The 24928-nt window shown below is 42.0% G+C and overlaps 1 protein-coding gene across 1 annotated transcript in view; it reads right to left on the bottom strand.

Moving 5' to 3' along the window:
- renbp (renin binding protein) overlaps nucleotides 1–21689 on the bottom strand; it is a 31123-nt gene extending 9434 nt beyond the window's left edge. Inside the window, exons 1-7 of the mRNA XM_063464087.1 lie at nucleotides 21622–21689; nucleotides 15352–15457; nucleotides 15194–15269; nucleotides 15035–15110; nucleotides 1689–1867; nucleotides 344–571; nucleotides 144–225 (exon numbers count right to left, since the gene is read on the bottom strand). Of these exons, the coding sequence (XP_063320157.1) occupies nucleotides 144–225; nucleotides 344–571; nucleotides 1689–1867; nucleotides 15035–15110; nucleotides 15194–15269; nucleotides 15352–15452 (742 nt within the window). The 5' untranslated portion in view covers nucleotides 15453–15457; nucleotides 21622–21689. The remainder of the gene's footprint in view (nucleotides 1–143; nucleotides 226–343; nucleotides 572–1688; nucleotides 1868–15034; nucleotides 15111–15193; nucleotides 15270–15351; nucleotides 15458–21621) is intronic.
- Between the last annotated feature and the right edge of the window lie 3239 nt (nucleotides 21690–24928).

Here is a 24928-nt window from a genome sequence, read left to right as displayed (position 1 = left end):
AGTCAGCACCAGTTATTAGTGGGAAGGACAAAAAAAAACATAGAAAGTGAGCAACTAAGGAGAGGAAAAGAGTGTAATATCTGCTTCCACAGGGATGGACTTTGCTCATAGCCATCTGGGTCAGCAGGCTGTAGAGCGTTTACCTGGATTCTGCAGTCGGCCCTGGCAACCCGGAAGTTCAGATCCATCTACTGACACGTTCTCTAAGATAGCTGTGCCAGCTCTCTGCATTAAAAGATGCGGAAGGTGAGAAGGAAAAATAACTGTATTTATGAATAGAAGGTACTTGATAAAATATACAACTGTGACAGAAAAAGCAGCAGAGTGTTGTCTGTGTCCAAACCTGGATGTGCTGTAGGATCTGCTGTACACACCAGTTTCCCAGTTCCTTGTACTTCTGAGCAACTTCCTGCCCACGGCCTTCAGTTAACTGTTGCACCAGGCACATGAGCATCATGGGAACTGACAAACTGTTGATGGGAACCTCCCCGGGAAGTTGGGGCCGGCCCAGGCCTGAAGGGTCTACCTGAACCCAGTAAATTAGCTGTTCCATCATCTGCTCAGCTTCCAGCTGAAACACATAAGAGGGGTGAGAGATAATGTTGTAGAAATGGTAACACAGCTATAACCCAAAGTCAAACTCAAACACCCTGCTTCTGAGGTGGGCATGTTTTTTGTGCCAATTGTATGATGAGAATGAATGTCAGAAGAAAACTAAACTTAACAATCATAAAAAAATTAGTGTTTGGCAGATTACTTCTTTGTTGTAACAATGTTTGTTGGCATTAAATCTTATACTGCCGGAAAGTCGGTTTATTTCCCCTTAATTAATTCAATAAACTCCACCTTTACAGCAGCTGTATATGGTCTGGTATAAAGATCAAAGATAGCTCGTGAAACATCTGCTTACAGTCTGCTGAATTCAATTCTGTAAAATTCTGACAAAGAGCATCAGGTCAGCTGATCACACAAAGAAACTACTGGAGCTCAAAAACAAAATTGTTGTGGGTTGTGATTCTTTTTCCTACACTGAGCTACTACAATTGATTTTGAGATTCCTCTGAATCCCACTTTAAGCCCTGACTGCACTGGTTTTTCTGTTTAGATTCAATTCAGTTCAATTCAATAAAACTTTATTGATCCCGAAGGTTGACCCAGAAGGAAATTTGGGTAATCAGTGTGTGGAGTTAATGTCACCCTCTATAATGTAGGCAACAGAACAGTTCTTTTGGAAAATTCACTTCCACTGATTAAAACTAATTACATTCATTAGAAGTTGTATTTAGATTTGAATAATATTTGTATTGTCATGTACTAATAGTGTTTTATTATCACAACAACATGGGTTGAGTTCACTTTGCATAGTAGCTTGTAGCAGAATTGTCCTTCAAAGAGCTACTTTTTAGGTTCTTATGTTTCAGAGCCTGATCTTTTTGACTTTTTACTTGAACTTTTACTGTATTTCTTTAACACAAGTATAGGCACCCATGAAAAAAATGCCAAATAGTAGTGTAACTAAATAAATGTTGTTTTCCGTATAGAATTTTTGGAAGACTTCTTTCCACTGCACTGATCAATAACAACTAGGAACTCAGACAGAAATGTCAATAGGCTTAAGATAAGACAACAAAGAGAGGTGGCAAACATATGGTATAGCTAAAGAAGATTACACTAACAGTTACATATACCTGCATATCCTTGTCACCAGTTATCCTGCTCAGTTCATCCATAGCCATGATGTAGAAACACTCACTGAATATGGTTCTCTGAACTTTGAGCGCTTTACCGTCTCTCGTCAGGCAGAAGGCACATTTCCACTGACCGCTGCTACTGGACACACGAGCAAACTTTCTCAGGAATGCTCCTCCTATGATTCAGACAGAACAACAGAACATTGGTATGAACCCACGGGAAGCTGTTCACTGATAGAGAAAATATAAAAGAATCATTCATTTCCGGCAGACCCCAAGCAGCTGGGGAAAGAGGGCGGCTGGGTGACGGTGAGGAGGAAGCATAGTCTTAAACAGAAGCCCCAGGTACACCACCAACCTGTTCATGTGTCTAACCGTTTTTCCCCACTCGGCGACACACCCGCCGGGGGTCAAACTCTGGTAATTGGTGGTTCTGTTCTCAGACATGTGAAGCTAGAGACACCGGCAACCATAGTCAATTGTCTTCCAGGGGCCAGAGCAGGCGACATTGAGGGAAATTTAAAACTGCTGGCTAAGGGTAAACGTAAATTCAGTAAGATCAAAATTCACGTCGGCAGTAATGACACCCGGTTACGCCAATCGGAGGTCACTAAAGTCAATATTGAATCGGTGTGCAACTTTGCCAAAACAATGTGGGACTCTGTAGTTTTCTCTGGTCCCCTCCCCAATCAGACCAGGAGTGACATGTTTAGCCGCATGTTCTCCTTAAATTGCTGGCTGTCTGAGTGGTGTCCCAGAAACGATGTGGGCTTCATAGATAATTGGCAAACCTTCTGGAGGAAACCTGGTCTTGTTAGGAGAGACGGCATCCATCCCACTTTGGATGGAGCAGCTCTCATTTCTAGAAATATGGACCAATTTATTAAACCCCCCAAAATATGACTATCCAGAGTTGGGACCAGGAAGCAGAGTTGCAGTCTTACACGCCTCTCTGCAGCTTCTCTCCTCCTGCTACCCCCCCCCCAAAAACCCATCTCCATAGAGACTGTGTCAGCTCCCAAAAAGACAAAAAACAAACTAAAAACCAGCAATAAACAACTTAAACATAAAAAATCACAAAGAAAGAACAATACAGTATCCACATCTGAACCAAAGAGTAAAACAGTGAAATGTGGATTATTAAATATTAGGTCTCTCTCCTCCAAGTCTCTGTTAGTACATGACTTAATAATTGACCAACAAATCGATTTACTCTGCCTTACAGAAACCTGGTTGCAGCAGGATGATTATGTTAGTTTAAATGAATCAACACCCCCGAGTCATTCTAACTACCAGAAATCTCGAAGCACAGGCCGAGGGGGCGGTGTGGCAGCTATTTTTCACACCAGCCTATTAATCAACCAAAGACCCAGACAGACTTTTAATTCATTTGAAAGCCTGATGCTTAGCCTCGTCCACCCCAGCTGTAAAACTCACAAACCAGTCTTACTTGTTATTATCTATCGTCCACCTGGGCCTTACACAGAGTTTCTCTCTGATTTCTCAGACTTTTTATCTGATTTAGTGCTCAGCTCAGATAAAATAATTATTGTGGGTGATTTTAACATCCATGTAGATGCTAAAAATGACAGCCTCAACATGGCATTTAATCTGTTATTAGACTCAATTGGCTTCTCTCAAAATGTAAAAGAACCCACCCACCACTTTAATCACACTCTAGATCTTGTTTTAACATATGGCATAGAAACTGAACATTTAACAGTGTTTCCTGAAAACCCACTGCTGTCTGATCATTTCCTGATAACATTTACATTTACAATAATTGATTACACAGCAGTGGGGAGTAGACTTTATCACAGTAGATGTCTTTCTGAAAGTGCTGTAACTAAGTTTAAGAATATAATCCACTCACTGTTATCATCTTCAATGCCCTGTACCAACATAGAGCAGAGCAGCTATCTGAACGCTACTCCAACAGAGGTTGATTATCTTGTTAATAATTTTACCTCCTCACTACGTACGACTCTGGATACTGTAGCTCCAGTGAAAACTAAGGTCTCAAATCAGAAGTACCTGACTCCGTGGTATAATTCTCAAACACGTAGCCTAAAGCAGATAACTCGTAAGCTGGAGAGGAAACGGCGTGTCACAAATTTAGAGGATCATCATTTAGCCTGGAGAAATAGTTTGCTGCTTTATAAGAAAGCCCTCCGCAAAGCCAGAACATCTTACTATTCATCACTGACTGAAGAAAATAAGAACAACCCCAGGTTTCTCTTCAGCTCTGTAGCCAGGCTGACAAAAAGTCAGAGCTCTACTGAGCCAACCATCCTTTTAACGTTAACTAGTAATGACTTCATGAACTTCTTCACAAATAACATTTTAATCATTAGAGAAAAAATTACCAATAATCATCCCACAGATGTAATATCGTCTACAGCTACTCTTAGTACCATTGATGTTAAGTTAGACTCTTTTTCTCCAATCGATCTTTCTGAGTTAACCTCAATAATTACTTCCTCCAAACCATCAACGTGTCTTTTAGACCCCATTCCTACAAAACTGCTCAAAGAAGTCCTGCCATTAATTAATTCTTCAATCTTAAATATAATCAACCTATCTCTAATAATCGGCTATGTACCACAGGCCTTCAAGCTGGCTGTAGTTAAACCTTTACTCAAAAAGCATCTCTAGACCCAGCTGTCTTAGCTAATTATAGGCCAATCTCCAACCTTCCTTTCATATCAAACATCCTTGAAAGAGTAGTTGTCAAACAGCTAACAGATCATCTGCAGAGGAATGGCTTATTTGAAGAGTTTCAGTCAGGTTTCAGAGCTCATCACAGCACAGAAACAGCTTTAGTGAAGGTTACAAATGATCTTCTTATGGCCTCTGACAGTGGACTCATCTCTGTGCTTGTCCTGCTAGACCTCAGTGCAGCGTTCGATACTGTCGACCATAATATCCTATTAGAGCGATTAGAACATGCTGTAGGTATTACAGGTACTGCACTGCAGTGGTTTGTATCATATCTATCTAATAGACTCCAATTTGTTCATGTAAATGAAGAGTCCTCTTCACACACTAAGGTCAATTATGGTGTTCCACAGGGTTCAGTGCTAGGACCAATTCTGTTTACATTATACATGCTTCCCCTAGGCAGCATCATTAGAAGACATAGCATAAATTTTCACTGCTATGCAGATGATACGCAGCTCTATCTATCCATGAAGCCAGGTAACACACACCAATTAGTTAAACTGCAGGAATGTCTTAAAGACATAAAGACCTGGATGGCCGCTAACTTTCTGCTTCTTAATTCAGATCAAACTGAGGTTATTGTACTCGGCCCTGAAAATCTTAGAAATATGGTATCTAACCAGATTCTTACTCTGGATGGCATTACCTTGGCCTCCAGTAATGCTGTGAGGAACCTTGGAGTCATTTTTGACCAGGACATGTCCTTCAACGCACATATTAAACAAATATGTAAGATCGCTTTCTTCCATTTGCGCAACATCTCTAAGATTAGAAATATCCTGTCTCAAAGTGACGCTGAAAAACTAGTTCATGCATTTATTACTTCCAGGCTGGACTACTGTAATTCATTATTATCAGGAAGTCCTAAAAACTCGCTGAAAAGCCTTCAGCTAATCCAAAATGCTGCAGCAAGAGTCCTGACAGGGACTAGAAAGAAAGAGCAGATTTCTCCTGTTTTGGCTTCCCTTCATTGGCTTCCTGTTAAATCCAGAATTGAATTCAAAATCCTGCTCCTCACATACAAGGTCTTAAATAATCAGGCCCCATCTTATCTTAATGACCTTGTAGTACCATATCACCCTATTAGAGCACTTCGCTCTCACACTGCAGGCTTACTTGTTGTTCCTAGAGTATTTAAAAGTAGAATGGGAGGCAGAGCCTTCAGTTTTCAGGCCCCTCTTCTGTGGAACCAGCTTCCAGTTTGGATTCGGGAGACAGACACTATCTCTACTTTCAAGATTAGACTTCAAACTTTCCTTTTTGCTAAAGCATATAGTTAGGGCTGGACCAGGTGACCCTGAATCCTCCCTTAGTTATGCTGCAATAGACGTAGGCTGCCGGGGATTCCCATGATGCATTGAGTTTTTCCTTTCCAGTCACCTTTCTCACTCAGTATGTGTTAATAGACTTCTTTGCATTGAATATCTGTTATTAATCTCTGTCTCTCTTCCACAGCATGTCTTTCATCCTGTTTTCCTTCTCTCACCCCAACCAATCACAGCAGATGGCCCCGCCCCTCCCGGAGCCTGGTTCTGCCGGAGGTTTCTTCCTGTTAAAAGGGAGTTTTTCCTTCCCACTGTCGCCAAAGTGCTTGCTCACAGGGGGTCATATGATTGTTGGGTTTTTCTCTGTACCTATAAAGCGCCTTGAGGCGACTTTTGTTGTGATTTGGCGCTATATAAATAAAATTGAATTGAATTGAATTGAATTAAGACTTCAGAACATCTATTCTCAGACTTCAAAAACAACAAGAGTGAAATTGTGCAGAAAATCAGCGATATGAGTTGCGGACCATTCAGCCACCGGAGGTGTTAGTCACCAGATCAGCCATCAATGGGGCTATGTGCCACCTGAAGCTGGCAGCAGGTGGCAGCACATCCTCATCAGTTAGACCAGTGGTTCCCAAACTTTTTTTGCTGGGCCCCCCTTTGTTTTACAAGAAAAATGTTATTTTACGTGTAGTTGTTTTTTTTCCTGTGTAATAATATTCAACATTGCTATCAATACATTTTTTTAAAAATGCCTCTCTGTGCAAAATGGGTTTAAAAACATAACTGTGGGATACTGTTTGTCCGTGATTTGGACAGGGGGAACAAATTACTGCAGGGTGAGCCTGATATTATTTGTATCCCACTGTAACTTTACTATATAAAGAGCTAACATCTCCAAAATGTCAGGAGTAGTTAGTCATTACAACAAGTGTTTGTGAACTAAAAATCAAGAATGTAGGATACTGTTTGTCCGTGATTTGGAGAGCCCAGCGCGTGCTCCCGACGCAGGGAAAACCAGTTCTGCAGGGGAGACCTACCTTGGCACTTGTGCAGGTGAAGCCAAAGGGAAGATATGCTTCACCATATTTTCTAGTCTTTGGCTTGGAAGGAAGTTGGTTTGGAAACATATTTGGCGATGCTTCATCTCCTGCTTTGCATTTGTGTTGGCGCCCTGTCAAAAACCTGTCCATTATGCTAGCAATGTCCAAGCATTCTTTTCTTTTTTTTTCTTTTCATACCGCGCCCCCCCTGCAATGGCCCTGCGCCCCCCCCCCAGGGCGGGGCGCAGGACCAGTCCGAGCATCAGACAAGAGCACTCTAATGTCCGATTCCACTGGCTGGCTCCACACCACTGTTGCTGCGGTCCCCCTGACACCAGATGGAGTAGGGGGAGGACTCCCAGGGCTCCCTGGAAGTTTTTCAGGCCACACTGGAGGTGTGCCAGTGGCCTGAGGAAGGATGGTTGCTGTGGCTGCCTCTCTTCTAATAGGGGAGACTCAAAGGACAGCACTTAGCTTTTAGTCTGAGAAGCTGCTTTCCAAACGTCCAGCGAGTTATCCTGAACCGACTGGGATATCACCTGACATCACCACTGTCGGTTGCGGGAAGGCTGGATGGGGCAAAGGGATCAGCTTTCACCAATCCCAGAGGCTCCATGACGCGCATGCCATCTATAATCCAGTTTTGAGATCCCTTCCCAGACGCCTGAACACCCACTCACAACCTGGGCCATCTGACCTCAGGAAATCACATGATAGGGTGGGGCCAGGTTTCACAATGAGCTCACCCAAAACCCTGGCTGATTGTGACCCACACCTGTTTTCGCACCTTGGCTCATGTGATTAGGTAGAGGATCATCAGGGGGTCCTTTTGTCCCTCTTTGGGGGGATACCTCCACGGGGTTTAAATCTGGGACTCTCCACCATTTGACCCTTAGAACTGAAGAAGCTTCTTGGATGAGAGATGAAACGTCTTCAAGCAACTTAAAGAAGTCCAGACGCTTTTCTTTCCAAACTCCTTAGACTACGATGACCTGGATGACTGAGAACCCTCACAGACACGATTTACCATGGAGATGCTCTGTCCCCACAAGCCTGAAACCCCTCAGTGAGATCAATACCAAGACTGGCTACAGATACCAACTACAGAATGAAGCAAACATCAGCCATCTCCTCTACGTGGATAATGCTCTGTCCTCACTAAGTGTTGACCTCATGAACGTAGACTCAGCTATACAGACAGTTAAACACTCTACTAATCAAAATCTAAGGAACGGGTCGATGTGTTGAGTTTGATGGTTTAATAAGGATAAAGAGTGAAATTGTTGACAGAACCAGAAATAAAACCAACAAAAATGTTGCATCAATATAAAATATAACAAACACAACAGTAAAGCCACATATTCACAAAATATGAACACAATATTTATCTGCTTAATGACTCCCTAAATAAAACACCAAATAAAATAACACAACCTCAGCTAACTTATATTATGTACCCATTAAAATTAGATTTAAACCACAAAACATATCACTCTTCCACAAAAAATAATAATGCACACATGTTGCTGTTTATGGGCAGCACAGTGGCACGGTGGTTACCACTGTTGCCGCACAGCAAGAAGGTCCTGTGTGTGGAGTTTGCATGTTCTCCCCGTGTTTGCGTGGGTTCCCTCCGGGTACTTCCTCCCACAGTCCAAAGACATGCAGTTTGTGGGGATAGGTTAATTGATTAATCCAAATTGCCCATAGGAGTGAATGTGAGTGCAAATGGTTGCCTGTCTCTGTGTGTTAGCCCTGCAACAGACTGGCGACCTGTCCAGGGTGTACCCTGCCTCTCGCCCTGTGACAGCTGGGATAGGCTCCAGCGCCCCCCGTGACCCTGAAAAGGATAAGCGGAAACGAATGGATGGATAGATGTTGCTGTTTATCAAGTAGCAAAGGCATGAACGGCAACAGATTAACACCACTAGAGGGCAAACCTGCAGAACAGAAATACCTTATTCCCTCATAGATGATATCAATGTATATGTCAGGAATGAATATCAATTCACTAATTCACACCATGAGGATCTACAGCAATGACATCACAATGTCATTAGGATTGGAAATGTGTAGTTGGATGGTAACAAAGAACTGAGGGGATTGTGCTACCAGAAGGCAACACTGCAGACATCGAAGATAGCTACCTTGGAATCCCACAGGCAAATGGGACCCATGAAGAAGCCGCTAGGAAAGCCACAACCACCAAATACATGCAGAGAGTAAGGTGTTCTGAGGAGTCAGCTGAACAGGAAGAACAAGATCCGGGCTATCAACAACTATGCAGTAACGGTCATCAGATACCCTGTTGGGATCATCAGCTGGCCAAGGGAGGAGACAGAAGACACTGACATCAAGACAAGAAAACTCCTTCCCATGCATGGAAGGTTTTTAAGTCCAGCACCCTGAGCCTGCTATTCAGACTGTAACAACAAAGATCCAAGAGTACATCACAAAGATCCCCAACTGACCATGTGCTTAGTGAATATCTCAGACAGCTGAAATCCAAGAAAGAAGAGGAGCAAAAAGAGAAACCATCATGTAAAGACAGCCCCTGTAAGGCATGTACCACTGGCAGAAGAATTGGCTGATATCAATATACAGGGTGGGCCATTTATATGGATACACCGTAATAACATGGGAATGGTTGGTGATATTAAAGTCCTGTTTGTGGCACATTAGTATATGTGAGGGGGCGAACTCCTCAAGATGGGTGGTGACCATGGTGGCCATTTAGAAGTCGGCCATCTTGGATACATCTTTTGTTTTTTCAATAGGAAGAGGGCCATGTGACACATCAAACTTATTGGTAATGTCACAAGAAAAACAATGGTGTGCTTGGTTTCAACGTAACTTTATTCTTTCATGAGTTATTTACAAGTTTCTCTTTGTTCACAGCCATTGACATGTCGAAGAGGTTAACACGTGAGGAGCGGCTCGAAATTGTGTTGATATCTGGTGAACGCAGTAACCGGGTCATTGCAGCAGATTTCAATGCAAGACACCCTACGAGACCACCCATCTCCCATGCTACAGTCAGCAAACTGCTTGCTAAGTTTCGTGGAACTGGTTCAGTGTTGGATTTGCCAAAATGTGGACGCAAGAAAACTGTCACTAATGAAGAAACATCAGTGGCTGTCCTAGCTTCATTCAGCAAGAGCCCACAGCGTAGCACTCGCCGCATGTCACTGGAGAGTGGCAATAGTCGAACATCCCTTCGGCGGATATTAGCTACTCACAAATGGCACCCTTACAAACTCCAGCTACTGCAGCATTTCAACGAGGATGACCCAGATCGGTGCACAGAATATGCAGAATGGGCAAAACAAAAATTGGAACAGGACCCTCAGTTCACACAGAAGATTTTGTTCAGTGATGAGGCAAACTTTTATGCGAATGGTGAAGTTAACAAACAAAACCACCGCTATTGGTCTGACACTAACCCACATTGGATGGATCCCTCCAAGACTGTTGGAACAACAAAAGTGATGGTTTGGTGTGGTATATGGGGTACAACGATAGTGGGTCCATTCTTCATCAATGGAAACCTCAAGGCCACTGGATATTTGAAATTGCTACATGATGATGTGTTTCCCTCTTTGTGCACTGAAGCTGGCACGTTCCCTGAGTTTTTCCAGCAAGATGGTGCACCACCACATTACAGGTGCCAGGTCCGAGCATTCCTAGATGAACAGTTTCCTGGAAAGTGGATTGGTCGTCGTGGGCCAGTTGAATGGCCCCCAAGGTCTCCCAATCTGGCCCCCTTAGACTTTTATCTTTGGGGTCTTCTGAAGGCAATTGTCTATGGTGTGACGATACGAGATGTGCAGCACCTGAAACTACGGATACTGGATGCCTGTGCTGGCATTTCTCCTGCGGTGTTGCTATCAGTGTGTGAAGAGTGGGAGAAGAGGGTTGCATTGACAATCCAACACAATGGGCAGCACATTGAACACATTTTACAAGTGGTCAGAAACTTGTAAATAACTCATGGAAGAATAAAGTTACGTTGAAACCAAGCACACCATTGTTTTTCTTGTGACATTACCAATAAGTTTGATGTGTCACATGGCCCTCTTCCTATTGAAAAAACAAAAGTTGTATCCAAGATGGCCGACTTCTAAATGGCCACCATGGTCACCACCCATCTTGAGGAGTTCGCCCCCTCACATATACTAATGTGCCACAAACAGGACTTTAATATCACCAACCATTCCCATTTTACTACGGTGTATCCATATAAATGGCCCACCCTGTACTACCAATGGCTTGACAATCATGGCATCACCTGAACAAGCTCTAAGCACACGATCAGTAGAGTCACAGAGAAATTTCTGCCTGTCACACACTATATGTGCAACATACCTTTATTTACCAACATACCTGTAGTGCATTTATGCTCATGCTAGTGTGCTGAATCAGTTTAATTTTGTCCTTTGACAAAGTCCTAAACAGTGGCATCATCATACATCTGCTACACTACACTGCCATGATCCCGGGATCTGTGGATTTTCTTGTAGAATTTCATAAAGTGTGTTTAGCTTGTTTTATATTCTTTCATTCTAGTTTCTATTTTGACTCCTCTTGGGTTCTGTATTTTAGTGAATTAGATCTGGGTTGTAGCTCTGTTTAGTCAGTTTTCTAGCCCTTTGTGATTCTCTCTGTGTCCCTGTGTATTTTGTGTTGCTTTGCGCTTTAGACTTTGTATTTACTTTTATGGATTTTTACAACTCATTAAACAGCTTGTCTCCTGAGTCAGCATTCGAGTCCTTGCAATAGTGACAATAACAAGCCAGATGGTCTCTCACTTCATCAGGTCAGAGGATGTGTTTTCCAAAAAGAATTTCAACTGATCTGAAATGAACAGTTTTCCACTTTTCCTCAGTCCATTTCAAATAATCTTTGGCCAAGAGAAGAAGATAGCTTCCTCTTTGTGTTATAGAGCTTAAAACTTTAATCTTTAACTTTAATCAGGAAGTGTTCCCAATCCTATGCAGTGATTTCCATGACAGAATCATGCCTAGTTTTAATGCAGTCCCACCTGAGGGTCCAAATATCACAGATATTCAACTCGGGAACAGAGATTTCTCAACATTAGCTGACTTTTTTGTTGATAATGAACTATAGATGATGAGATATTTTTTGCCATTTTATGTTGAGGAACATTATTCTGGACTAATTTGACAATTTATAGACAGTTTTTTCCTTTGAAATTCTCTACTGTGGCAACATCACTAACTTGTATAAAGAAATGAAAGCTCCCAGAACAAGCAGCAAAAGATAAAAGAAAGGAAATCACTCAGACAGACTTACACCCTCATGGTATCATATCACCCCAAATAGAGCACTTCGCTCTCACACTGCTAGGCTGCTTGTGGTTCCCAGGATATTAAAAAGTACAATGGGAGGCAGAGCCTTCAGCTTTCAGGCCCCTCATCTGTTGAACGGGCTCCAAGCTTGGATTTGGGAGACAGATACTCTCACTACTTTTAAGATTAGGCTTAAAGCGTTCCTTTTTGACAAAGCTTATAGTTAGGGCTGGATCAGGTGACCCCGAAATCCTCCCTTACTTATTCTGCAATATGCTTCTCATGATGCACTGGGCATTTCTCCTTCTCTCACTCCTTTTTATTCACCATTTGCTTATACACCCCCTCTGCATTTAATTACGAGTTATTATTAATCTTTGGCTTTCTTCCACAGCATGTCTTATGTCTTGTCTTCCTCCCTTCACCCCCAACCGGTCACAGCAGAAGACTGCCCCTTCCTGAGCCTGGTTCTGCTCCTAAAAGGGAGTTTTTCTTTCCCACTTCTGCCTAATTGCTTGCTCATAAGGGGTTTCTCTGTACTATTGTAGGGTCTTCACCTTACAATATTAAACATCTTGAGGCATTGTTGTTGCGGTGATTTTGCGCTATATAAATAAAATTGAATTGAACTGAACTGAATTGAATGTCCAAGAGACCAGTGATCAAATCACTCTGGTGCCCAAGGAGGCAGCCAGTGACAATGGAAGCACACCTAAGGAGGTTTGGCTGGAGGTCAGCAGCACCTGAGGTGAAGAAAACCTTTTGGAGGCTGGTGGTGACAGAGAGTACAGAGTATCTCTGGTGCCTTTTCTGGAGGCCAGTGACAAAGGCCATGGAAACCCTCTGGAGGCCAGTAATGAAGGAAACTCTCTAAAGGCTGGGAGAGGCGTAGGCGACAGGATACCGCTAGTTATTTGTCTGGGGACTAGTGATGATGGAGGAGATGGATCTCCTCAGGAGGCCCAGCAAATGACCCCCTGTGAAAACTGAGACCCTCATGCACTCGAGACTTTGAAGTGTTGGGGATCCGTGGCAGCGTAGAATGTTTGGGTGGCCTAGACTTGGGGTTCACTAAAATCTCAGGACTCTAAGAAGATGCAGGAAGCTCAGGATTCTCAGGATATGCAGGATATCATAAAGCTTAGGCTGTGCAAGGCTCACAAAGTACTTTGAAGGCTCACAAAGTACTTTGAAGGCTGGGTGAGGCTGTGCAGGACCCATAGCTGACTCTGGAGCCTAGGGCAACACAGGATGCTCAGCCAACACTGGATGCTGGGTCTGTGGAAGGCCCTCAACTGAGTGTGAAGACTGTGGCACCACAGGCTGTGTAGTCTCTCCTGGCAACTGGGACTCCAGAAGCTCCTAGCTCAGACCACACTGCAGGCATGAAGCTGGCCAGTCCAAGTACAAAGGATGTTAGCAGCCATGAGTAGATGCTCAGTCCTTATCAGACACACAATCTGTGGTGAGGTCCTAGGTGGTGCAACAGCCTCTAAAATTCAATTTCTGATTGAGATGCTTTAATAATAATAATAATAATAATAATAATGGATTGCATTTATATAGCGCTTTTCGAGACCCTCAAAGCACTTTACAATTCCACTATTCATTCACTCTCACATTCACACACTGGTGAAGGCAAGCTACAGTTGTAGCCACAGCTGTCCTGGGGCAGACTGACAGAAGCAAGCCTGCCATATCGTGCCATCGGCCCCTCTGGCCATCACCAGTAGGCAGTAGGTGAAGTGTCTTGCCCAAGGACACAACGACCGAGACTGTCCGAGCCAGGGCTCGAACCGGCAACCTTCCGATTACAAGACGAACTGCCAACTCTTGAGCCACGATCACCCCTTTAGCGATGCAAAACTCAGTTTCAGAGTTGGCTGGCTCAGCAGCAGTCACCTCAACCTAAGATTTTACAGAGATGGAACTCCCCGGGAGGCCCAGCAAGTGACCTAAAGGATGTGTGTAGCAAGGAAAGCGGATGGAGCTGCAGGCTCTGGCTGGTGCCAACGTCGGCAGGTACAGGCTGAGTGCCCGAAACAGGACCCCCACTTCTTCCTGGATCAAGGAATAGGGAGTGCAGCAGTTACAGGGTCCTGATCCTCAGACCACCACTCCACCAACAAAAGGATTGAAGAGGAGTAGTTTGAAGTGCGAGCTTAGAAGCAGCTCTGGTGGGGGTAAGCCCAACAAAAGGGAAATAAGTCTTTGGGCTGGGGAAAGAGTTTCTGCTTCCAAAAGCCAAGTTTATCTCCCTTAAAGGCTACAGAGCTGGTGAGTGGGTGGCCAGTGTGCAATCTCTGCACAGAAAGGGCCCAGCAAGGTGGTGAAGTCGAACTCAGGACCAGGACTAACCACCACAGCATCGTGCTACCCTTTATATAGATATCTTCTCTAAACTGATTTGAGAAGACAATAATTTGTTATTATTGGGGGCTATCATGTCAAAATGCTCCCTAACTGTCGATATTTTTCACCTTTTTAATGTGCTTACAATCTCCCTGCAAGCTTGTGATGATCCTCAGATCCAGTTCACAAAACAGCTCCAATCACATAACAGGGCAATCGCATCATTTCAGAGAAACGAGGTCTTGCTTATCTTTGGTCACGTGACATTCTGTAGAACAACATTCAACATGGGCTTCGTTTGGACACGCCCCCCTTTGTTCAACAGAGGCCTTGGTGCTTCAGTGTTAGAAGTAACATCCACTAATCACAGGTCATACTTTATACCTTGTTGCCTATAATGTTAAAAAAACAAACTCATAAAAGCAGAAATAAATTGATTGTTAAGATATGAGACCTTTCAAGCCAGTCAAGTCAATGATTAACATTTATCGTTTGTGATATAAATACACAGTAAATGCATATTAAAAAAGATGCAAGAAACCTTTATTATGTGCTGCTCTCGGTAACAGCGACTGGACGCTGTCACTTCTGAGAAAAACACAGTGCTCATGATACAGAGCTGTATAGTCAAGCATTACATTCACACTCACCAGCTGTTGCTGCTTCAAGGATTTCAGGCTTGTGGAAGCGATCCATGGTTCGGTACAAGCGACAATACATCCACACCTGTGAGACACATATATAGCAAAATCTTCACACTGAACAACCTAATGTCACAGCAGATTATTACAATCACTGTCGAGGTTCACCTGTCTACCCTGCAGCCAGACATATTTCAGCTCATCATAGATCTTCCCATCCCTTCCAATACACGTGAAGAAGCCTCTAAAGTAGAAAGCAAAAGAACTCATTACAAGGATTTGGACAATATATGCAGTACAAACATATTCCAGTGTAAAGGCAGTACCCATGTACTCTGTCATGAGAGTATTTGAGCCAGAAGTCCACTACATTGTCCAACTGTTTTCGAATGTTCTCTCGACACTTTTCAAGCGTCACCACTGACATTGTTCCTGTTCAAAAAGAACATTAAAATTAGTTTGTGAAAAAAATTAATGGATTCTTGTTTTATAGTTATATGTTTAAATTGTAAAGGTGGCACTGAAACTGTAGAATTATGCAAATATGTCTGTATTTAAATCTGCAAAAATATTGTGACTGTAATAATATGACTGTAATTGACATTTTTTAGAAGTTTGAATAGCTTTTAGGTGGGATAACACAAAAGTGAAACAAGGGCAACACAAGCTTGTAAAAGTGGTGCAATTTAAAAACAAAGAGGTGGAAAATCCTAAATAAATCTGATTATTTAGTACATGACTGGGTGTAAAAAGTGTACCACTGAGATGCTGACTTGGAACAAAAATGGGGAAGGGCTCATGACTGTTGTGAAAGACCGCATGGACCAACCGTTCAAGAAAACTTGAAATAACATTTTTGAAAATAACATTGGAGGAAGTTAGTGTCTTTGAAACACACACAGTCCAGAGAAATCTCTGTATGTAAGAGACAAAGCTGGAAACAAATACAGAGTATTCACCTATAAAAAACAAACATGATTCTTTCATGGGGTTTACTGCTCAGTGATTTTTCAGAGAGAAAAGAAATTGTTGCAGCTTCAACACATTTAAGTAAAAAGTGTAAAGAAAGTTATATCCTTTGTAAGTGAAACTGTCTGCTTTGCAACCACTGCACCAGATTCATGCTTTGGCAGGTAACTCTGTTCTCCAAATTGAATTCCTTTTGCTTGAACCAACCTGACTGAAAACGGTTTGGAGGTTGGTCGCTGCTATTAAACTAATGCCCAAACATAATCTTACCAATATACCAGAATAACATCACGGGTGGATGTAGTTCAGCTCATCTACTAATCAGAGGGTTGGTGATTTAATGCCTAGCTGCTTCAGTCTGCACATCAAATATCCTTGGAGTATGAATGTGTGTGGATGGTAGATAGTAAGCACAGAAAGAACATAGGGTGACTGAGACAAGTTGTGTAAAGTGTTTTGAGTGCTCAGAGTAGAAAAGTGCTATACAAGAACCAGTCCACTTACCATCATGCTACTTAACCAGACAAAAGAACTAACACTTACAGGTTCATCACTGCATGACTCAATCACTAGAAACTGCATTACTTTTGCAACCACTCCATTAGGAATACCAACTGTCCATACTGAGCGTATCACCCCTGACACAAAGTTCCTTTGGGTGCACTTGATTATTGTCTAGATCAGATGTTGAAAACCACTGGGTGTGCTGTGAGAGATCAGCAGATGTGCAGTGGGAAATTACAGTGGAACCCCGACTTACAAATACCCCATTTAACGAAAAATTCAAGTTACGAAGGCACTTAACGGCAATATTTCTGCTTGTGTTACGGCAAAATGCCCGCGTAACGAAATCCGCTGGCTCTGATTGACTGAGCCCAGAATGCCCAGAATGCCTTCTGAATCATGTGACAACCCCCTTGGCTTTTGTACTTGCAGTTCGCTGTTTCACTTGAACAACGTATTGTTGTTGCAGTTAGCAATTAGCCTATAGCCTATCATTCACTCAAAAGGCGCGATGGGTGCTTCGACTTACAAAAATTTTCGACTTACGAAAGACCCTGGGGAACGAATTAATTTCGTAAGTCAGGGTTCCACTGTATTTAACTTCAATTAATTTGTCCAAAAAATACAATCAAATAATTACTGCAAATAATAAAGTCATTGTTGGGCATCTGTGCTTTCAGTACAGTGATTGGTAGAGTAATTACTCTTTCATGTCAATGGGTGGCAGTGGGTAGCGCAATATGACCTTGTTAAGTTAAGACAATAGAATTAGTGATGCTAGGTGGTAGTTGCAAGACATATAACAAAGATGGATAAATATTTGAAAAGAAAAATTACAGACTCCGAACTGGGCCCTGGACAAAATTCTAATCCAGAAGAGTCTAGTAATGGTGGTCAAAAGAAAGCAAAAACGGTGAGCTCGAGGCAATACAGCCAAAGTTATCTCTGGTTTGGATTTACCTTACTGGAGATCCGACTGCACCGACTCCGTTATGTTTGGTGTGTGAAGAAAAGCTCTCAAACAGTGCCGTGGTCCCAAACAAACTTAAACGCCATCGACACACAAAACATCCCTCACTTCAAAACAGGAACACAGACTGTTCGCCTGCGTGAACATGCTGAGAAACAGGTAACTTCAATGATAAAAGACACAAAGGTGTCTGAAAGAGCTCTGAAAGCCAGCTGCTTAGTAACTGAACTTAGAGCCAAATCCAAAAACCACACACCGCAGCAGAGATATTAATACTACCTGCCTGCAAAGCCATCATGAATGAGATGCTCAGAGGATGTTAGCCAGAAATAGCCGAAGTCCCTCTCCCAGATAACACAATTACCAGAAGTATCGATGACACGTCTGCAGACACTGAAAGTGGATACTTTGTAGTGCATCTTCATGTGTCTACAGATATTTGTGGACATTCCCAACTGTTGGGCAATGTGTGTTTTATGGATGGAGACTCCATCAGAGAAAACTTTGTATTTTGCAAGGCACTGCCAGAAAAAACAACAGGACAGGAAATTTTTCAGGTTACAACTGAATATCTTGAACAAGCAGAACTCAAGTGGGAAAACTGCACGAGTCTCTGCACTGATGGAGCAGCAGCCATGGTCGGGCGCACCAAAGGCTGTGTTAGCAGAGTGAAAGCAATTTTACCAGAACCAAGGATAATTATGTTTATGAGCCAGTTTCCCAGGATCTGTTGCCTCAGCTCCTTAGCCTGCCTTCTCCAACCATTTTTGTGTGTCTGTGAACTGATTTGTAATTGGTTGCCACGAGCAGCCAGCAACTTCTAAGACTGTTTGTAGTGTTTCTCTGCCTGTCTCTCCCAGGTCTCTTGGTTACACTACCCCATGTGGGGCTACCCCAGAGCCTGTGCCATGTCTGCTCCCAGGGCGAGGACAGCCAGGTCTCAACGTCTGCCCCAGTCGCCAGAGGAGGCAGCTGGGGGCAGTGGCGTGTCTAGAAAATTTTTGTTGGGGGGGCCAGGTAGGGGCACAGATTTGGAGAAGGGTGGCAGATGTAATTGGCAGATAATGTTAAAAAAAGATTCTACCAACCGTTAACCATAATTCAATAACCCTATAAACCTAATAACCGAATGCGCTTTTAACTCTTATTAAAATGAGATTTTAACCACTACGGTGCAAAGTTTTTAGATACTGCGTTGATAAAGTACAAGAGATACAATCAGTACTTTGTCAGTGTTTATTCAGCATTCAAGGACAGCAATATTTGCATAGTATTTTTACTGACATATAGTGCACATATGTTTTGGGCAAAAACATTTTTGAATATTAAAATACGACCATTTTTAACATACAATTGGCAAATTAGCCAATGCCAATGCAAAACTTTATCTGCCTATTAAAAAAAGAAGATAATCTTCTCACAAACTGGTGTTTGATTTTGAAACAGGAAAAAGTGGGGAAACAAATGAAAAGACTAACATTTGAATGAAACCTGAAAGCAAGTAAATACTTTCTATGCTGCCTTATGGTAAACTTTGGTAATATTGATGTATAAAGAACAACACTGGCTGATGATGAAATACAGTCAGCTGGCATGGTGACACTGCCAGTATTAGCCTGCAGGGCTGGACTGGGACAAAAAAATCAGGCATTTTGACTAGAGACCGGCCCCCCAGGTATTAAAGCCATAAAGCCTTTGAATGAAAACAAACGCTGTTGTGGCAGTGATGTACACTGTCTTGTTGGTATATGTATGATTTCTATACATTTTACATCAGATAAAAACTTTGTTCGCAAGATTCAGATAATTATTTAATAAAAGCTAGACATTTTAAATGACAATAAGAAAGAAAAGTATTTCTTTGTGCCCCCCTCTCCCTGTTAATGCCCTACCTGGCCCCCTGGCAACACTTTGCTAGACCCGCCCCTGCACAGTTACCAGCTGTCAGCTACTTAGTAAAGGATCCTGGTGTTATTTGTCTCTCAGAAACAGTTGATAACTTCCCTTCAACTCATTCATGTCACCTAAAAGGTAAACCTGTTTCTCCATCACCTGTTCAGCTCTGATGATTCAGTAAGGACATCTCCTGGTTTCATCTTCATGTTTCCCTCTCACCACATATCCAAACCGACATCATGACCAGCAGCTTTACAGCTGTGGCTCCAGCAAACATCAGCTGATACTAGAAATTAATATTAAATAAATTCTAACAACAGCTGATCAAGCTTAAACGTGCTGCTGTTATTTACATCCGCTGGTTTCCTCTTTCTGGCGCAAAGTGGGCGATAAACAAACAAGAGAGAAAAGCCGATCAGCTGATCATTGATCAGTTTCATGATTGAAGTAGCAACAGGAGAGGGAGGGGGAGAGAATGACAGAAGAAGAGGCAGCTGACAGCGTAACGACAGAATAACTCCAGCTTTGTGTCTTTTTTTCATTATAGCTAAAGTCCGGGACAAACTGCGTCTCTTCTCAGCTCAACACGAAACATGTAATATTTTCTCTGAATGAGGGTCTATTCCATTTTTTAAGGAGCCGTTGGAAACTCCACTAACTAACCTTATGAATAAAATAAAGTTCACTATCAGTAACATCATAGCACCCACCCAGCTGTATAGAAACGCCGTCATGCTAGCTAGTACGCAGTACGAGTTATTGTAACTGACTGTAAAAAGTCAGCACAACAAAAATAAACTCCACCTAAACTTGGTTTATATCTGACCCAGATAGACTGCAGGTCATAACTTCTTACCTGAAGTTCAGTTCACCTGACACTCGGACTGGCGGCCGAATCGGGTCTCTCCTCCTCCTGCCTCCCCTTCCCTCATCCACCTGCTGGCCTCTGTGGAAGCTCCGCCACAGCCACCACCAAACAACTGAGTTATTTTTACACATCGGCCTGTATCTGGCCAATCCACCACCTCTCATTGTTCATGCCGTTAAAAAATAAATAAATAAATAAGTCATCAGCCCACCGGGCAAATGCCCGGTATGCCCGATGGCCAGTCCAGCTATGTTAACCTGTTAATCTTTTGGCGAAAAATTGTTTTCTGCGGTGCTTTCTTTCGTGCTTGGCTCTCCTTCCTTTGCTAACATGATGCTCATAGTGCAGAAGCCGATGCTGCATTCACTTACACTCGGATATCTGAGCTTCACTGTGAAAACATAATCGTACATTTGATATTTCATTGAATTTTATTGTTTTAGCTTCGGGGTGGCACCTGGGGTGGCCAGTCTGGTTGGGGGGGTGGCCTGTGCCCCCCCAGGCCACCGCGCTGGACACGCCACTGGCTGGGGGTGCCCGATTTGAGATATGAGCGTGCTTGTTGCCAAAGGCAGCGATCTAATTGGTCAAATCTGTTTATTTGGATGCAAAACATTGGAAAAATTGAGCTTGGTTCGAAAAAATAAATGCAGCGTCCATTAAGTCCATGAAGAATAGGTGAGTCTGAAAAATATTTTTAAGACAATTTTTTTTACCATGATGTACATTTGTTAATCTAGCTGAAGATAAGCATAGAGAACATAGTCCACAGGCAAAAAGTGTCTCGAAACCTCACACATGTGACATCATCAGTTCATGTCAAATATCTGTAGACATTTACACTCAGAGGAAGCTTTTTGAAAGTAAAAATGATCACATTTGTAAAGTTACACATTAAAAATTGTGTGTAAAGAGGGACTTTTTTGTTGAAATCGGTGTGTATTTTGTGTAAATTAGAGCATTCCTTTGTCTGATGTGAATCATAACTTATTACCATAGTTTATATCACATACATTTGTGAGGTTTTTGAATTTAACCTCTCTCCATAGGGGCTTTAGTTTTCCCATAATAACACCACTTACTTATTATTAGATGACCAAAGGCTATTAGAGAGATAACTTTATGCCACAATAGCCAACAATAACACTGTCATCTTACATTTAAACTAGCTCATGCAAAAAAAGCAATATTAACTATACTAGCAAGGTATACTGTTTGGTTTAAAAACTATTAATTTCACCCAGGATTTCTAATTTCTTTTTCTCTGTGTTGCAAAAACAACAGAAAACCATTTCCGTGCTGTCAGCCATGTAAAAAGGACTAACGGTGCCTTTGGTAGCCGTCTCGATGCGTTCATATTGAGAAAAGGACTAATAAAGCTGCCATTACCTTCAAGCTGAAATAGTGAAGAGTAGTCTGTCCGGCTGCTCCGTTTGCTAGCTCTGTTAATCACATGATCAGATAAGGAAGTGGACAGCGGGTCACGTGAAGTGCTGCAACTCTGCCGTCTAAACACTGGACGTACATAAGCGCAAATCATGTGAACCCTATAAGACAAAAATGCATAAATACAATGAAAAAAAAAACTATATATATATATATATATATATATATATATATATATATATATATATATATGGCCTTTTATATATCATGCATGTTATTTTCCAGATATTTTTTTGTTAGTGGTGCAAAAGGAGAGAGAAGTCAGATCAGTGGTGGTTCTCACTTTGCATTTTTTAGGGGTGATCTTCTGTATATAAGTAATGAAGATTACTTCATTCCAGCTTTTGAGCATTTTGCCCATCAAGTGAAAGCGATCATATTCCCATTTAAAAACCAAAAACAAACAGGCATGTTACTGGCCGGTTGCCAGTTAACCAAATTAGATGCAAAATGTTCCTCCAGCTGTTTTGTTTAATACCACTTACTTTTGCCTTTTGTCGCCCTGTGGGGCTGGGTGGCTCACCTGCACGGGAGGGGAGGGGACGGTGGGGAGGCGGGTGGAAAATGACTGTCTCATCCTGCCGCCTGCATTTCGGTACAAACCGGGACCTGAGGTGGAGAGCTGTGAGAGCGCGCACCCTCGACTGACAGCAGCACGGCTGGAGCCGCACGATAGCTGTGTAGGCAAGTTCACATGAACGCAGCATCATACCTGTCGGTCTCCTCACCAGGACGAGTGCTACACACATCTGTCCCAACTTTCTGAGACATGTTTCTATCAACACATTTGAAATTAGCTTTTTTCTTTTCTTTTCTTTTTTTTTTAAATTTATATGATTTCCAGAACAATTATGTGATCGAATTAGAGGACCTCATCTCCCAATTATAATGTCACCCCTTGTAATTTTTTAGGGAATATGCAGCTGTAGCTGAAGATGGGGCTCTAGAACAAAAGTCAGACAGAAAAAGTCTCTACCTGACGTTACTCTACTTTTATTAGGAGTATTATATCATAAGAGCAACAGGCTGGACTCTTATTCAGCTCATTTAATGCAGTTTCATTAATTACCTGATGATTGAAAATGTTCTCACAGTATTCTTCACTCACTGACTGGCTGTAATAACAGTTCCAGTTTCTTGCTGATATCTCAGTTTCTTACTAACACAAAAAAGGGGAATAAAATAGCAAAGTCTAATATTTATGGTTCTAACTGCCTTCAGATCATTAACAAGATTTTGTCTGATCCATCAAGTTTCTCACCCCAAAAGGCAAGATCCTGTATGGAGCTCAAGACTGAGGTTGATTGATGGTCAATTTATATTTTTTGTCTTTCAGAATAATTGCAACAACAGTTATCACCTTTGCACCAGATGTCATGTCTCGTAGCCTATTTCAGCCTTGTGCAGGTTGACAGTCGTGTCTCTGACATTCTTTGGGAACTCTTTGTTCTTTCCCATGGCTGTGGAGAAGTAGGAATGGAAGAAGTGGATTTTGTGTCAGGTGTGCTTTATGCAGAGTTGAGATCTGGTGTATCTGTAATTGATTGGTTGATTGGCTGTATGGACATGTAGCACACAGATTACAGTCTGTGGGAGCCAGAATTACGTACACTGTTGGCTTAATTTATGCTACCAGGGGAGGTATTTGCCTGCAAAAAGTATATTGTGCAGGGTTTTCAACCAATGCAAAATAACTCCTGTGTTGCCCTCAAAATCCAAGCAGGATGTTGCTTGATGTGGCTAACCCACTGCATTAGTCAAAGGCTGATTGGTGGGCCAGAGCAGGGAAACGAGTGACAGCAGAGTTCACTAGGAATGGGACAAGGATGGGAAAAAACATGTAACGAAGTGCACAAAGAAAAGTTCAGACAGTGGCTACAGTGGACACATTATGTTGTTTTTAACACTGGGTTTCACTTCAGCTATTTGTATGTTATATGTAGATAGATGGACCAACAATGGCACTAACAACACTAGCCCACAGACTGATTACACTTCTTATTTTTGACAGCGCCCTTTGACAATGAATTTCTCTGTGAGAATATAACAATAATAGCCTCAATATGAGGACTCACAGATGTTAACAGATTTCATTTATTTATTTGTTTCACACATGGTTCAACAGTATTTCATTTCCTACGCACAAACCCTCATTCCCATCAATATAGCACTGCACCCATGAGTGAAAAGGAGCAGGAAGAAGAATAAATTCTTATTAGCACCTGCCCCCTATCTAAATTCCAAATAATCTTACAAGTGGGCACCTACAAACCAAAAAGCACTCTAACATTTATCTACATTTAATAATGCGAAACAAAACAAAAAATCAGTATAATCAACAGTATATAATACCACTAGATGGCAAAGAAGAATTGTTCCTTCCACATTTAGCCCAAATTACGTTCGTGTTCTTCATATTGATGTATCGTTTTAAGCATATAACACATTTTAAAATGGTGTAGGTGGAATGAAAAGGAAAAAGTATTTTTGCTTAAAAAATACAAAGAAACTGACAACAACAAAGAGTTGGGACCCACGAGGGGGGGAAAGCCCCAGCATTTTATTTCTTTTTTCATCTGTTACCATCATAGCCATCATGGCTGGCATGTATATAAAACACTAGGACACGACCACAAGGTCAGTAAACCTTGTACAAGCATGGATACTTGTGCATGGTGTTTTATCAAGGTGAACCTAAACCAACCATAAGATGACAACACTGTGTGTGTGTGATAAAGTCACATGTTCATATATTGGGAGTATTCCTGTCAGCCCTCCTGTCAGATAAAAAATGACAGCTTTGTGGAGAATAATTGTTCATCTCTGTAAAAATGTCAAAATTATCAGAGTAATAATTAAGATTTGTCAGTGTGAACAAATAAAGGCCTGTCTGTCCAACAAACTTCCTGCTATTATTGCCCAACTGTGATGCACTGAGGATATTTCACTTTCAGAATTTTGCCGAACCACTTGATGTGCTCTAACACTGAACTGGCAACTGTTACTTCAAAAATGTTCTGAATCCTTACTTCAAGGTTAATTATTGCTAAAAATGAAAATATTCAATTTATTTTATCTGAAGCTGTTGAAGCTCAGTCTAAATGGAGCTTATGTGTAAGTTCAAAAAGGAGGATGTGCAATCAGACACCTGTCTATGACACTGGTGTTTGGCAGCCAGTCTATTTTTTTCACCTCCTCATGCTCAATAATGACCTCTCCTTTTTGAAATATAGTTGATAATTCATTTAAA

Source organism: Pelmatolapia mariae, linkage group LG20 (assembly GCF_036321145.2).
Source record: "Pelmatolapia mariae isolate MD_Pm_ZW linkage group LG20, Pm_UMD_F_2, whole genome shotgun sequence".
Taxonomy (NCBI): Eukaryota; Metazoa; Chordata; class Actinopteri; order Cichliformes; family Cichlidae; genus Pelmatolapia; species Pelmatolapia mariae.
The sequence above is the reverse complement of the archived record's forward strand: the minus strand, read 5'-3'. Positions and strand labels throughout refer to the sequence as shown.